We start from the raw sequence: 14,361 nt of genomic DNA, 5'->3' as shown, positions 1-14,361 counted from the left end.
GTACTGATACAATATTCTAAAAAAGAGAATATTCCTGAGATATGGAAACTGATGGAGAAAATTTTTTACTTCCCTGTGTCTGAAATTCAGTCCTTGCAGCTGCTTGATAACTGAATATCCAGGTGCCAGACTACAATTAGAAAACAATGATCTGATGAGTGTTCAAGTTCAGCGGAAATTATTTTGCAAAAGTAAAATAAATAGGTTTCTGACAAAGCTTTCCATGTTGTATTTTGGACAAAATACTGAATGTAATTGCAAAAGTTGTAGTGTGGTTTGAGAAACATTAAGTTATTGTTATGATCTTTCTTCCTCCACATTGGACAGCTTCTGCTAATTTAACAGTAAATTTTACCCTGTAATGGAGAAAGAACTTTGTTAGCCAATGTAAGTATCCAAGTTACACAGTATTTTGGCATCTTAGCAAGATACCATTGTTAGGTAATTCAAATCACTGATGTGCTGTTTGCTGCCAACTGTGTACCCTCATTTCATTAACCACAGTTTTCTGGCCCATTTTTCACAAGAAACGATACCCAGCAGCCACAGGAGTTATACAGCTTCTGGTAACATGGTAGCCAAATTAAGCAACGGCAGTCAGTTCTGATAACAATACCATTTCCCACATGCTGGATCTATTACTTGCTTTTCACATTATGCATTCTTTTGATTTGCCTCTCGTTCCATTACTAGTATTATACTGTCCTTAAAAAGGATAAGTCAGTGAAGCAAATAATTTATTAACAACAGTAGTTTATTTTCAAAAAAATATAACAAAAACAAAACAGTCATTTCTCCTTCTTGAGAGTGGAAGCACAACAAAATGATGCCTCTGAGAATTAGTGATCAAAGGCACAGTAGTGAGTGTAAGCCATTGACTGAGATCATGGTGGGTGCTGCCGCCTGAAAGGAAATATCAAATAATTAGCATTTATAGTGACAATATTCACCTTATTATCAAACACACGGCAAGCAAATAACAAAGCGGCCCATTAGGTACAATTAAAAACCAAACATTTAAAAACTACGATAACAAAAAAATTACAGAAAATTAATAACTTGTGTTACAAACACAAACATTACCTTACTGGACATTAACTGAACACAGGCAGGATGGAGGAGATTTATATACACAAAAAGAATTATTGCTTTGGAACTTAAGCCACACTTGTATGAAAGCAGAGCAAACAGACAATACTCCAGAAGGTGACTTAACAGTAATTGCATAGCACAGGCATGAGAGTCAGTCAAAGTAGTTATTTCACTAGCATGAATGATTGGACATCATGCAGCAAGAAGCGGGATTGGTGGAGGAGTAGAAGAACATGCAATAAAGCAGAAATGGCGTGGTATGAAGTAAAATGAAGTGTCAGGGTAAAATGCAATCCAATCCAGTGCAGTCCACAATAACGCGTGCCAACTTTTTTCAGAAAAGTTAACATATTTCTTATTTGCGTAATGGCCTTAAGATTACACACAATTATTTGGAATAATTATGAAATGAGTAACATGCACTTGATGAAATATTTTGTATTTTCTGTTAAATATATTTTGATTCTTACCTTGTGAGTCCATGGAGCACAAATAACTCAGAACATCCATAAACGTCAAGATAAATTCTTTAACTGCTCAAAATAACTACAGACACTGAGCCAATTTCTTTGTACTAAGTTGCAAAAGATGGATCTACTAAGAACTGAGGAACATCCCTTAGTTACATTTTTGTGAGAATTATGGAAACCAATCATAGTAGGCCATAATATCAAATCCACATGAGTACACCATGCAGCTGTTAGCATCAGTAAGGTGATAATCTCGATACGTTGCTTTATAAAGAAGAAATATGGATGGGCTGCTCACCAACTTGCACTGAAGTGATGAGTCAATGTCTTCTGCCTTCTCAACTAAATGTACTATGAGTATGACAAAGATTGATCAACTTAATGTAATTAATGTGTGTGACTATACCATTACTGACTGGAAACTTGATGGCTCTGCAAGCACACGATCAGTGTGTGAGCTGCTCATGTTGGTCCCATGCCCTGAGATTGAGAAATATGCAGGCCTCAGCTGAATTTCCTGTGACCATAGCTCTGCTTACTTTATTTACAATTCACATGTCTTACCAAACTCAAAAGAATACTGAGAGAGTGGAGTGAGGAATCAAGTAGTGCATGCAGGCAAGAGCAGTTTCCAGCACGAGGTAAAGTTTGAATAATTAGGTAATAACATGGGCCTTAGATACTCAGTTGCTGCTATTTTTAATTTAGGGCCATTAAATTTCAGAATTCCAGAACTTGAAGATAGGTTAGCAAAACTGAGAGAAGAGATATATAAAATCAAAAAGAATATAGTGAGGTTAACAGAAGTGTGGCAAAAAAGTGAGGTCTAAACAGAATTAAATTCAAGACAAATGTCACACTACAGAGGAAAATGATATGAATTGGGACTGATTGCTACTTGTCATATAGAGGTGATATCAAACAACAGTCAAGCACATTTAAAAGTACACTTTTAGTTATCAGACAAAGTCCTTAATCAGAACAAGAAAAACACACACACACACACACACACACATATATATATATATATATATATATATATATATATATATATATATATATATATATATATATAAAACAAAGATGATGTGACTTACCAAATAAAAGTGCTGGCAGGTCGACAGACACACAAACAAACACAAACATACACACAAAATTCAAGCATTCGCAACAAACTGTTGCCTCATCAGGAAAGAAGGAAGGAGGAAGGAGAGGGAAAGACGAAAGGATGTGGGTTTTAAGGGAGAGGGTAAGGAGTCATTCCAATCCCGGGAGCGGAAAGACTTACCTTAGGGGGAAAAAAGGACGGGTATACACTCGCGCGCACACACACACACACACACACACACACACACACACACACACACACATATCCATCCACACATATACAGACACAAGCAGACAGGTCTTTAAATATGTCTGCTTGTGTCTGTATATGTGTGGATGGATGTGTGTGTGTGTGCGAGTGTATACCCGTCCTTTTTTCCCCCTAAGGTAAGTCTTTCCGCTCCCGGGATTGGAATGACTCCTTACCCTCTCCCTTAAGACCCACATCCTTTCTTGTTTCCCTCTCCTTCCCTCTTTACTGATGAGGCAACAATTTGTTGCGAAAGCTTGAATTTGATGTGTATGTTTGTGTTTGTTTGTGTGTCTATCGACCTGCCAGCACTTTCGTTCGGTAAGTCACATCATCTGCGTTTTTAGATATATTTTTCCCACGTGGAATGTTTCTCTCTATTACATTCATATATATATATATATATATATATATATATATATATATATATATATATATATATATAATGGAAGGAAACATTCCACGTGGGAAAAAATATATATAAAAACAAAGATGAGGTAGACCTGCCAGCGCTTTTGTTCGGTAAGTCACCTCATCTTTGTTTTTATATATATATATATATATATATATATATATATATATATATATATATATATATATAAAAACAAAGATGAAGTGACTTACCAAATGAAAGTGCTGGCAGGTCGACAGACACACAAACAATCACAAACATACACACAAAATTCAAGCTTTCGCAACAAACTGTTGCCTCATCAGGAAAGAGGGAAGGAGAGGGAAAGATACGTGATTTAAATACGGGTATACACTCGCACACACACACAATCCATCCACACATATACAGACACAAGCAGACGTATTTAAATACGTGATTTAAATATGTCTGTATTTAAATACGTGATTTAAATATGTCTGCTTGTGTCTGTATATGTGTGGATGGATATGTGTGTGTGTGTGTGTGTGTGTGCGCGCGAGTGTATACCCGTCCTTTTTTCCTTTTTTCCCCCCTAAGGTAAGTCTTTCCACTCCCGGGATTGGAATGACTCCTTACCCTCCCCCTTAAAACCCACATCCTTTCGTCTTTCCCTCTCCTTCCCTCTTTCCTGATGAGGCAACAGTTTGTTGCGAAAGCTTGAATTTTGTGTGTATCTTTGTGTTTGTTTGTGTGTCTGTCGACCTGCCAGCACTTTCATTTGGTAAGTCACATCATCTTTGTTTTTAGATATATTTTTCCTACGTGGAATGTTTTCCTTTATTATATATAAGAAAAGGTAGAAAATTAAGGTGTGCTTCTTACTCTAAACAAGGCAACTTAAAAAAAAATATTACCAAAATTGAAGAAATTTTAGAGAAACATTTTTTTTTAAAAATACCAGTGAAAGTATTCTACAGAAATCATCCACGTCTATGTCCACACAACATGCTCACATTCTGATGAAGCAGCAAAAGACCTCTATGAAGAGTTACAGAAGCTTATAAAAGATAGCAAAGCCCTTTACATGATAATGATGGAAGATTGTAATGTGAAAGTAGAACTAAAAGTGGGAAGAAAATTCAAATATAATATCTGAAATTACAGTAGCCACACACTAGTAGAAATTGTCAAAAATAATAACACATTTGTCCTCAACACCATTTTGTGAGACAAAACAAATATAAGTTGATCTGGCAACAACTCAATCAAACTAAAAATGAAACTGAACATTTTTATCAAACAATAAAGAAATTGTAGATAATGCAATAGCAATACAATACTTTAGAATACAAAGTGACCTTAGACTTAAAAAATGCTGAGTAAAGATAGATACAAAGATAGCAAGAAGTCAGAAATGTAGATTATGGTAATTTATTTGAGAATAAGGGGCATAGCACATTAAATTAAGCAACCAGTTCAGCATCTTAAAATATAAAGACACACACAAGGGAAGAAATTATTCAACAAAGGCACTTAAGCAGACAGATGGTGCAAGTATGAACAGAGCAAAGGAAAAGAAAATACCAGATGAAATGAAACAGCTATTACACAGATGGCAAGAATTACAAGCAAACAATAATGAATTTAAAAAACTGTCTATAAATGTCCTGAGGAGCATTTTTCTCTAAGAGCATTTGAGAAAGTACTATGGACATATAAAAAGAGAAACAACTTAGAACCGTAAGAGTATGAGAAGAAATTACAGAAAGTTACCACAGATGAACATCACATTACACCAGTGAAAATGTCACAGTAACTAACAAGAGAGACAAAATCGTACAAAAAAGTAACAATTTCTTTACATGTTTCTATACTTCAAAAGACAAATCAGAGAAAAAGAGAGAGTATGTTGAAAATAATGATATCCTGCAGGTATTGCCAGATGAGATGAATACAGCCATTTGAGGTGTGAAAAAGGAACTGTACCAGAAAATGACAGTGCTTGAACAGATCAGTTCAATGCTGTAGCCAAAAGTATACAAAAGGAACTTACTAGCTGTTTACAGAATGTTGGCAGAGGTAAACAATTTGCCAACACTGAAATAATACAATAATCATTGTATTTTATAAGAAAGGAGTCAAAAACTACAGACATATCAACCTGCTCTCTACAACATACAATATATTTACTTAAATTATTCCCAAGTGCAAAAAAAAAAAACACTTTATTTTAATCAGGCAAAGGAATAAGCTGGCTTTAGAAGTGAATACAGCACATGGGGCCAATTTCAAATCACAGATGAAACTATAAAATGGAGCAACAAGCAGAATTACCGCTTTCACTGAAATTCATAGCTTTTGAGATAGCCTTTGACTTGGTTTCAGTGAAATCTGTATTAACAGCCCTAGAGAAACAAGGCATTGCTTCAACCTATGTGGTCATATTGAAGAATATATACACTGAGATGACAAAAGCCATATGCAAATATACAGATGGCAATAGTATCACTTACAGAAGATATCAAAGGGCAGTTCACTGTTGGAAGTGTCATCTGCACTCAGGTGATTCAAGCGAAAAGTTTCCGATGTGATTATGTCCACATGCTGGAAATTAACAGACTTTGAACATGGAAGAGTAGTTGAAACTAGGTGCATGGAACACTCCATTTTGGAACTCATTAGGGAATTCATTATTCTGAGGCACACAGTGTCAAGAATGTGCCAAGAATAACAAATTTCAGGCATATTTCACCAGCATGGACAATGCAGTGGCTGTCAGCCTTTGCTTAACATCTGGGAGCAGCAGCATTTACGTCGAGTTGGCAGTACTAGGAGACGAGCAACACTGCATGAAATAACTGCAGATCAACATGGGATCCACGACTAATGTAAATGTTCGGACAGTGCGGCGAAATCAGTCATTATTCGACTATTGCAGCGGGTGACTGACGTGAGTGTCTTTGCTAACAGTACGACATCGCCTGCAACACCTCTACTGGGCTCATGACCATACCGACTGGACCCTACACTGGAAAATGGTAGCCTGGTCAGATGAATCCCTGTTTCAGTTGGTAAGAGCTGACAGTAGGGTCCGAGTGTGGTGCAGACCCCAAAGCCTTGGACCCAGGTTATCAACAATGCACTGTGCAAGCTGGTGGTGGCTCCATAATGGTGGGACTGTGTTTAGATGGAATGGACTCAATCCTCTGGTCCAACTCAACCGATCATTGACTGGAAATGCTTATGTTCGGCTACATGGAGACCATTTACAGCCTTCCACAGACTTCATGTTCCCAAACAACAATGGAACTCTTATGGATGGCAATGTGCCATGTCATCAAGAAACAATTCTCTGCAATAGGTTTGAAGAACATTCTGAACAATTTGAGCAAACAATTTGGCCACTCAGATCACCTGACATCAATCCCATCAAACATTTATCAGGCATAACTGACAGGTCAATTCGTTCACAAAATACTGCAGTAACAACACTTTTGCAATTTTGGATGGCTATATAGGCAGCATGGCTCAGTATTGCTGCGGCGGACTTCCAATGACTTGTTGAGTCCATCCCATGTTGAGTTGCTGCAATATGCCAAGCAACAGGAGGTTTCACATGATATTACAAGTTATCCCATGACTTTTGTCACCTCAATGTATGTCAGTGCTGCAGATTCCATTACACATCATCAGGATACCTCGAATAAAACTTTTCCAGGCATGAGACCGTGTCGTCAAGTTGTTGCATAGACCAATTTTTTGGTCTGTGATGCGAAGTTGCATATTATAGGTCCTCTATTTACTACTGAATAGTAAACAAACTGCCACAATGACGACCACATGTAATTGTGGGCTAAATATCTATGTATAAAACAACTTGAAGACTTCGTCAGTTTAGTTTTATTGAAGACAGTAACGTTAGCAGAGCCTACACACATTAGGATAGTGATAAATTTGGTACTGAAAGTTGAAGTCAGATAAGGAAAGTCCATATATCAAAATTATTCTAAGCTGTTCTACAGGAAGTTTTCACATCCTGTACATTCACGGAGCACACCTGACCCACCTCAATGCTTTTAACAATATTGTAATGTTTGCATCCAAGAAATGGAGGAACTTAAAAGAGCAAGCTTTAAAGTGAGCTTGAAAATTACTTGCAGTAAGATGAGACTAATGTGCAATCATTATAACTGAAATAAACCAGTGCAAATTAACAATGCAGTCATAAAATTATTTGATGAGCTTTTCCTGTAGATCTTTTGGAAACTGTTACTGGATGGTCATCAAAAAACTGAAGAAGAAAAAGGTGTGGTGCGCTTTTGGTAAATTAAATAGGAATTTCAAAATTAAGATTCCTATGTATCTGCAAAGTTTACAGTCAATATGTATTACTGGTTTTGAAGACTGGAAGTGAAAATTTAAATGTGAAAAGTATTCAGTAACTGAGATTTGTTCAGTGACCAATCGAAAAATGTATTACCAGCAGTGATAGGAAAACAAACAAATCAGTCAGAGAACAGAATGAAGTGGAACACGTAATTCAATGTGATAAAAATGACATGGAAGTGGGGCAGGATAAGCAGCCAGGTGAATGCATGGTAACACAACAACTACATTCTTTGATGGAATCATAAAAGGGGGGAATACTTAAGCCAATAACCTAATAGAAGGAAGGCAACAGAAAACACGCAGGAGCGATATTAATGCCTGTAGCTTAATACAGTCATGCATGTAAAAGTCTAGAGAAAGCCTTTATCCATCACTGCATGTCAAACTCTGGATGGTTATGGTGATAATATTGAATGGAATATCTAATGCAGTACAATAAAATTCAATGCAGCTCTCTTTCATGGGTAAATAATTGAAGTATTGTATCTGAATTATTTGAATCTACTGCTATGCACGAAAGTTTATTTGACAGCTGTGTGCATCACTCCAAATCTTCAGATATCACAACAATTGTAATGAATAATGGTACAAAACCAATATATCTGACTTTAAAAGCATTTTCAACATGAAATGTAGTTACTTAATTTGGTGTAATTTATAAAGCAAATACTGTTCTAGAATCTCATACAGATTCAGAACAGGCAAAAACAAATAAGGAACTAAGAACAGCAAAAAATAATGAAAATATTACTAAATAAAAATAATAAGTTGATGCAAATTATGTCTTTGGAGCCTAAAAACGAAAAGTGTATGTATGAGAAATGTTTGCCTTGATCCATAGGGGAAATCTGTGTGAAATTCTTAATAAGAAGCTCATGTCCACTGGTTGCAGGTAGCATCCTGCTATCTTGACTATTTGTAATACTGTATAGAACTATATATGAAATGTCCTGTGTGTAACATTCAATATTACATTGCTCCACCTGAGCACTGTACATATTTTTAAGCTTCCTAGCCATGATGTCTATAAGGAAATTAAGATGTCATTGCTCACACCTAACCCTCTCTTTGACAGGAGTCCTCCAGAGGTCATCCAGTGTGTGAGGAGGATTTTTGAAATGAGACCCTGCATGTTTCACTGTTTCCAAGAATGCTCAATGAGGTTCATATCAGAACATAATGCAGATCTTTCCATTTTGTTGATTCCTACTTCCTAGTGGAAGGTATTTACAGGACGATCAACTTGTGCCTTATCATATAGAAGGACGAACCCCTCACCAAAATGTTAACTGTAAGGCCAGACAATAGTCTCGAGGATCTTGTCCTGATACTACAAAGCTCTCAAATTACCATCAATCGTGGTGAGAGGCATCCAGAATTTGTACATGAGATCAGCTCAAAATGTGATTGCCTCATCTACCAGCAGAACACATAGAACTACATGTCAGAGGCATTAATAAATATCTGGTCGTCTCCACACTCTTCTATAATCATCATCAAGACAGACGACTATTGTAATTGTTGGTTATTCCACTCTAGGTTTTCCTTTACTGACCTCCCTCATGCACTCAAGTACTGTAGGGTTTTGTACTGTTGTCTGTTGTTTGTGTGGATGCCTAGAGGCCAAACTGATCATTTGGAGTTGGTTGCAGACTGTATGGTTTGAAACAGCCCTGCTAATTACCTTCAAATCCCCAGTCCTGTTAAATTACTGTCATGGTATTTATGAGCTATAGCTTATAATTAGTAGTCATAAGCTGACCACAGGTGACCACTCCAAGTCACACCTTTAAAATTTGTGTCACAAAAGCAGATGAATCTTCAAATGAAACTGCTGTATCGTACCTCATTTTGGAGTGCAAGTTACATGTTGACAAACCTTCTTGCCATAAAGTGACAATATAAGCACATTCTAAGCTCGAATCAACCCATCGAAGCATCTTGACAGAATGAGGAATGTACACAAGCTGCACTGCCCCATTAACGACTGGAGATGCAGTACATTCTACTGAACTGTACTCTGAATGTAGATCTACTTTTATCTCCTGAATTCCCATGCTGCAACAAATAAATCCTTCAAGTAACAATCCAGGAGCTACTGTGTTAATGACTAGGAACATGCCTCTCATGGATATTAGAGTGGAGAGTACTTATAACATCTGCCACCAACAATGGAAGATGAATATTTGGCAATCCCTGCCACTCATGCTGGTGTAATGCCAGTAAAATTATTAAACAATGTTGCCGGAAGATGTTCGACAAAAGCCAGCAGTCAACATATCAAGAAGTGTGCATAAAAGCTTCAACAAATTTCTATTATTCATTAAGAAAACAACTTACAGCTTACACGAGGAAATGAATTAATTACTATGGAATTTAATTCTAATGTGTGAAATAACGTCGCTAACATTTTTTCAATAAAAAAGAGAGCCTACTTGCTAAAATATTATCACGCTATATCTGATGGGAAATGCATCACATCTTCCAGGTGGCTATAATTAAACTTTCCCTGTTTAACACATTATAACATGAAAATTAATTACCGTACAAATGCCAAACTTGGTAGCATAACGTCAAGGACATGGGGAAGAGAAACACTTTTCATATGCTGTTACAATACATCATACCATTACATACCAGTACTAGAGATGGGCAAACTCGTTCATCCTCGGGAACTAGTTCACTGGTGATCGCTCTTTTTTGGGAACTGTTCATTTTTACTTGTTCACCGTTCATTAGTGCATGGTATATGGTTCTTATGAAAAACTGAAAATTAGTAGCATAGGTGACTTAAGAAGGAAGGCGCCAAGAGGGGGCACTCGCATCCGCCCTGGAGTACAGAGTTTTTATTCATAACAGAATTCTCACACAATTGTAATTTCCGTGATTCTGCAAAACTTCTTGTTTAGCCAACTGTAATGTTATGTGGCTGACAGCAGTGAAATAATATAAGGAGGAGCATGAAAAACTGGCCTTGAGTACTGACTGCTCGCCAATTACGCACGATTTGTTGACCGCTATGAGCAGAATAGATAAACATGTAATAATTAGGCAGTGAAGAAATAAGAAATAAGCTAATGCAAACAACAACTTTGAAGCAATAGATGATGATTGGTAGGCGACAACGAGCAGTCTAGTACTTGGGACCGATTTTTTGTGCGCCACCCTGTACCACTGAAATAATATTGTAGAAGTTATCATATTCTCTTTTCAAAATGTGACGCCATGCACCCTATTATGGAATGCAGACGTCATTCGGTTGTAAGTCGGTCTGCCTTCCATAACAATCAACATACTCTTTTATCTTGGATCAAATAAAGATGGAAAATGGCCACTTGTGTGTGCCGTGCCGACTTTCTTTGCATGTGTAATAAAAAAAATCTTGCCTTTTTACAAATATTTCTTCTGCTGTTTATCAAAATACTGAAGTAAGCTGATATGCTATTTTGTTACCATGTAATTTTATGTAATTTACGTAATTATAAAATACCTTTTAATTAGCGGTCATGGACGCTGAATAGAATACGAAAAGAACCAGAAGTTCTGAGTTAAAAAATGGTTTGAAACTTATCTAGAATGGGGATGCGCAGCAAACAAAATGAAAAACAATTTGATACTGAACTAACTAGGAGCAGTCAGCAGTGGAACTGCGACAAGTGGCCACGCGAAGAAGGACGAGTCCGGTCAAGGGAGACTGAGACCACCGGGAACGGGACAGAGGCTGGAACGAGACCAGCTGATGTGCCGTTGTGGGAACGAGACTGACCGTTTCCCGTTCCCGGGAACTATAAGTAGAAAGCCACGACCCAGACCAGCGGGAGCGGAACCGACGCTGGAAAAGACCGACCATTTCCTGTTCCCGGGAACTATAAGTAGAAAACTGGGACCAAAGTGAACTATGAAAGACCGTTCCTTAGAATTTGTCCATCGCTCATTCTGTTCATCTTGATGAACCGTTCCTTTGGACCTGTTAGTTTGTGAATGACCCATCTCTTACCAGTACCATTACTGCTACAAAAGGGGCTCAATATGGTGCCCATCAGTGTCCAGGGGAGTCTGAAAGTGCAGGACTGCATTCTGCACAGCAGAAGGAAGCATGTCTGTAGTGTGATGGCTACTTCTCTTCATAGGCTACACTTCAGATCAGCACATGTGTGAATGCTCTCCTCAGTAAACCCTGTCGTTCAGGTAGCCCCACAACCAGAAATCACAGGGAGTGAAATCAGGTGATCACACCGGCCAAGCATTTGGAAATGATCGGCTGATAATTTAATCATTTCAAAATGTGTTTCAGAGAAGCAGGTGAAATTCACTAGCGATGTACAGTGGGACCCCATCTTGCATGAAAATGCTTGCGTTCAATGCACCTCTCGCCTGTAGGAAGGGTATGACGTGCCGACGAAGCATATCACAGTAACACTGGCCAGTCACACTGCATGTCTTTGGTACTTGAGCACCAATCTGTTAAAAAAAGAATGTAGATGTGAAGCCACACCACATGGTGACACATTCACCATTCAGAGGAACTTCATGTACAGTGACTGGAGGGGGGCCCAGCCCTCGTCAACTTCATTCCTTGCGAGAAATTGGAGAGCGAAGTCAACATGTCATTCTGCATCCTGTGGTGCAAGCCGCTGTACAATATGGATCTTGTTGGCATACTATTTGAGAATAGTTCAAAGCATCTTCTGTACAATGGACCATGGGATGTTCAACTGTCGTGACACAGCACGCGCACTGCCCGACAATCGCGAATTGCACGTGGCGCTGTCTGCCTAACAACAGCGATTTCATGTAACACCTTTGGTACAGCTGGTCGTCGGCCTCTTCCCGGAGCAACGTCCAGTTCTCCAGTTGATTTGAACTTTTCATTATGCTCCACACAACATGTGTAGAAAGAGATTCCTTCAGTAATCTTTTCAGTCAGAGATATTCTTGAAGTGCAAGCTGCAGCATTACTTATTTTTATAATACAGCATTACCAACAACGCCCAGCTCTTTTTGTCCATGCTTATGTTGACACATCAACAAGTGCACTGCAACTGGTCAGGTGTGTGAGACTGTGAATCATGATGACTGATCACGGCACCTGGTGGCCATAGGTGGAACCGGACAGTGGTGCAGTGATGCATAGAAATCATGCACCCCATACTCTGGACATTAATGCCACCAAATCTGATACTTGTACTGTAATTAGTTTCCATGTTATAACATGTTAAATAGGGAAACTTTGACTATAACCATCCAGTCATCATTGTCAGTGGTTGTTTCCAGATGTTCAGCCTGGAGGTTTAAAGCAAAGGATGATCTGAAACAAGTTCCCTCCATTCTCAGTCTCCATGAATGTAGTTTTGTGTGTGTGAATGGGACAGGCAGAGAAAGGGAGAGGGAGGATGCAAATGGGTTGGGGTTGGTGGGTGGGATTGGGGGGGGGGGGGGGGGGAGGAGGAGGAATTACGCTGTTTCCTTAATGTGTTTTCCCTTCCTATCCTTTCTTTTCCTCCTGAAGAAATATCCAAAGTTTTATAGGCACCACTGTCTTTTATGCTTTTATGTTTGCTATCAGTCCAATTATAGATTTTTGCTATCAGTCCAATTATAGATTTTCCATCTGTGTGTGGCTTAATCTCATACATTGTTATTGCATTGGATTTTTACTTTTTTTTATACATAGCTTAGGAGCTGTACTGTCACAGAACAGGAGAACGAAAATGTAATTTTCTCCACATCCATTTGTATCTTTTAATAATTGCACTAAAATTATGCTAAAGAGTGAAAAAAATAAATAATATTTGGATCAAGACTGAAACTGGAGACTGCTCCATAAAGAATTCAGACATTTTACTTATTGTACAATCCTCAGGTGCAATGGTATGCAAAAAAGGAAGCTGACTAATAGGATGTTGAAGCTAAGGTGATCTTCTGGTTCAGAAGAGGAATAGGGAGGAAAAAAACTAATGAGAAGAAGTGGCAATGAAAAAGAGTTAAATTAATACAGTGACCTGGTTAAATAAAGACAGTGAAGAGCATAAGAACACATGAATAATAAGGAAAAGAAAGGAGGCAATGAGGGCTAGTTAATGTAATTGAGATAGCAGTAAGATTAAAAAAAACTTTCAGACATCCTGTTAATTTTACTATGTTAAATTTAATTATTAATGTATATCTCATTAATCTTACTAACGTATATCTTATTAATGTATATCTTGACTTCTTCCATCTTGCTATAAGTCCTCCTCCACGGCTGTATCTACAGACCATGATGAATGGATGAAAACTATACAAACGGTGGAATGTAGACGGTAATATCAAAATTTCACAAAAAATTACAGCTTACCATGTGAGATGATCTGTATACAGACGATGACTGTATCTAGAGCAAGTGTATTGCTTCACACAAACTGCAGCATAAGAATAATGAATGATAAGAAAGTTATCACAAGGAGTAAATCAAAGAGGAAAGAACATATTTTCATCTCATAAAACACAGGCCAGTGATAGCAAGAAAACTAGAGTTCAAAGAAGTCATCAAAGGAAATCTTTTACTATCAAATTACGTATGAGGAGGTGAGTTACAGAGTTTGTTTCAACTATCCAAATTCCTAGGTTTTTTCGACAATTGAACATTAAAACAGTGTCATCTCATTTGCACTTCTCCACAATTTACTGCTTATACACGC

The 14,361-nt window shown here is 37.8% G+C and overlaps 1 protein-coding gene across 2 annotated transcripts in view; it reads right to left on the bottom strand.

Moving 5' to 3' along the window:
* Nucleotides 1-736: 736 nt before the first annotated feature.
* LOC126416169 (uncharacterized) overlaps nt 737-14,361 on the bottom strand; it is a 288,059-nt gene continuing 274,434 nt past the window's right edge. For both annotated transcript variants that reach the window (XM_050083741.1, XM_050083740.1), the window contains exon 19: nt 737-903. In XM_050083741.1, the coding sequence (XP_049939698.1) occupies nt 885-903 (19 nt within the window). In that variant the 3' untranslated portion in view covers nt 737-884. The remainder of the gene's footprint in view (nt 904-14,361) is intronic.

This window comes from Schistocerca serialis, chromosome 8 (genome assembly GCF_023864345.2).
Source record: "Schistocerca serialis cubense isolate TAMUIC-IGC-003099 chromosome 8, iqSchSeri2.2, whole genome shotgun sequence".
NCBI lineage: Eukaryota > Metazoa > Arthropoda > Insecta > Orthoptera > Acrididae > Schistocerca > Schistocerca serialis.
The sequence above is the reverse complement of the archived record's forward strand: the minus strand, read 5'-3'. Positions and strand labels throughout refer to the sequence as shown.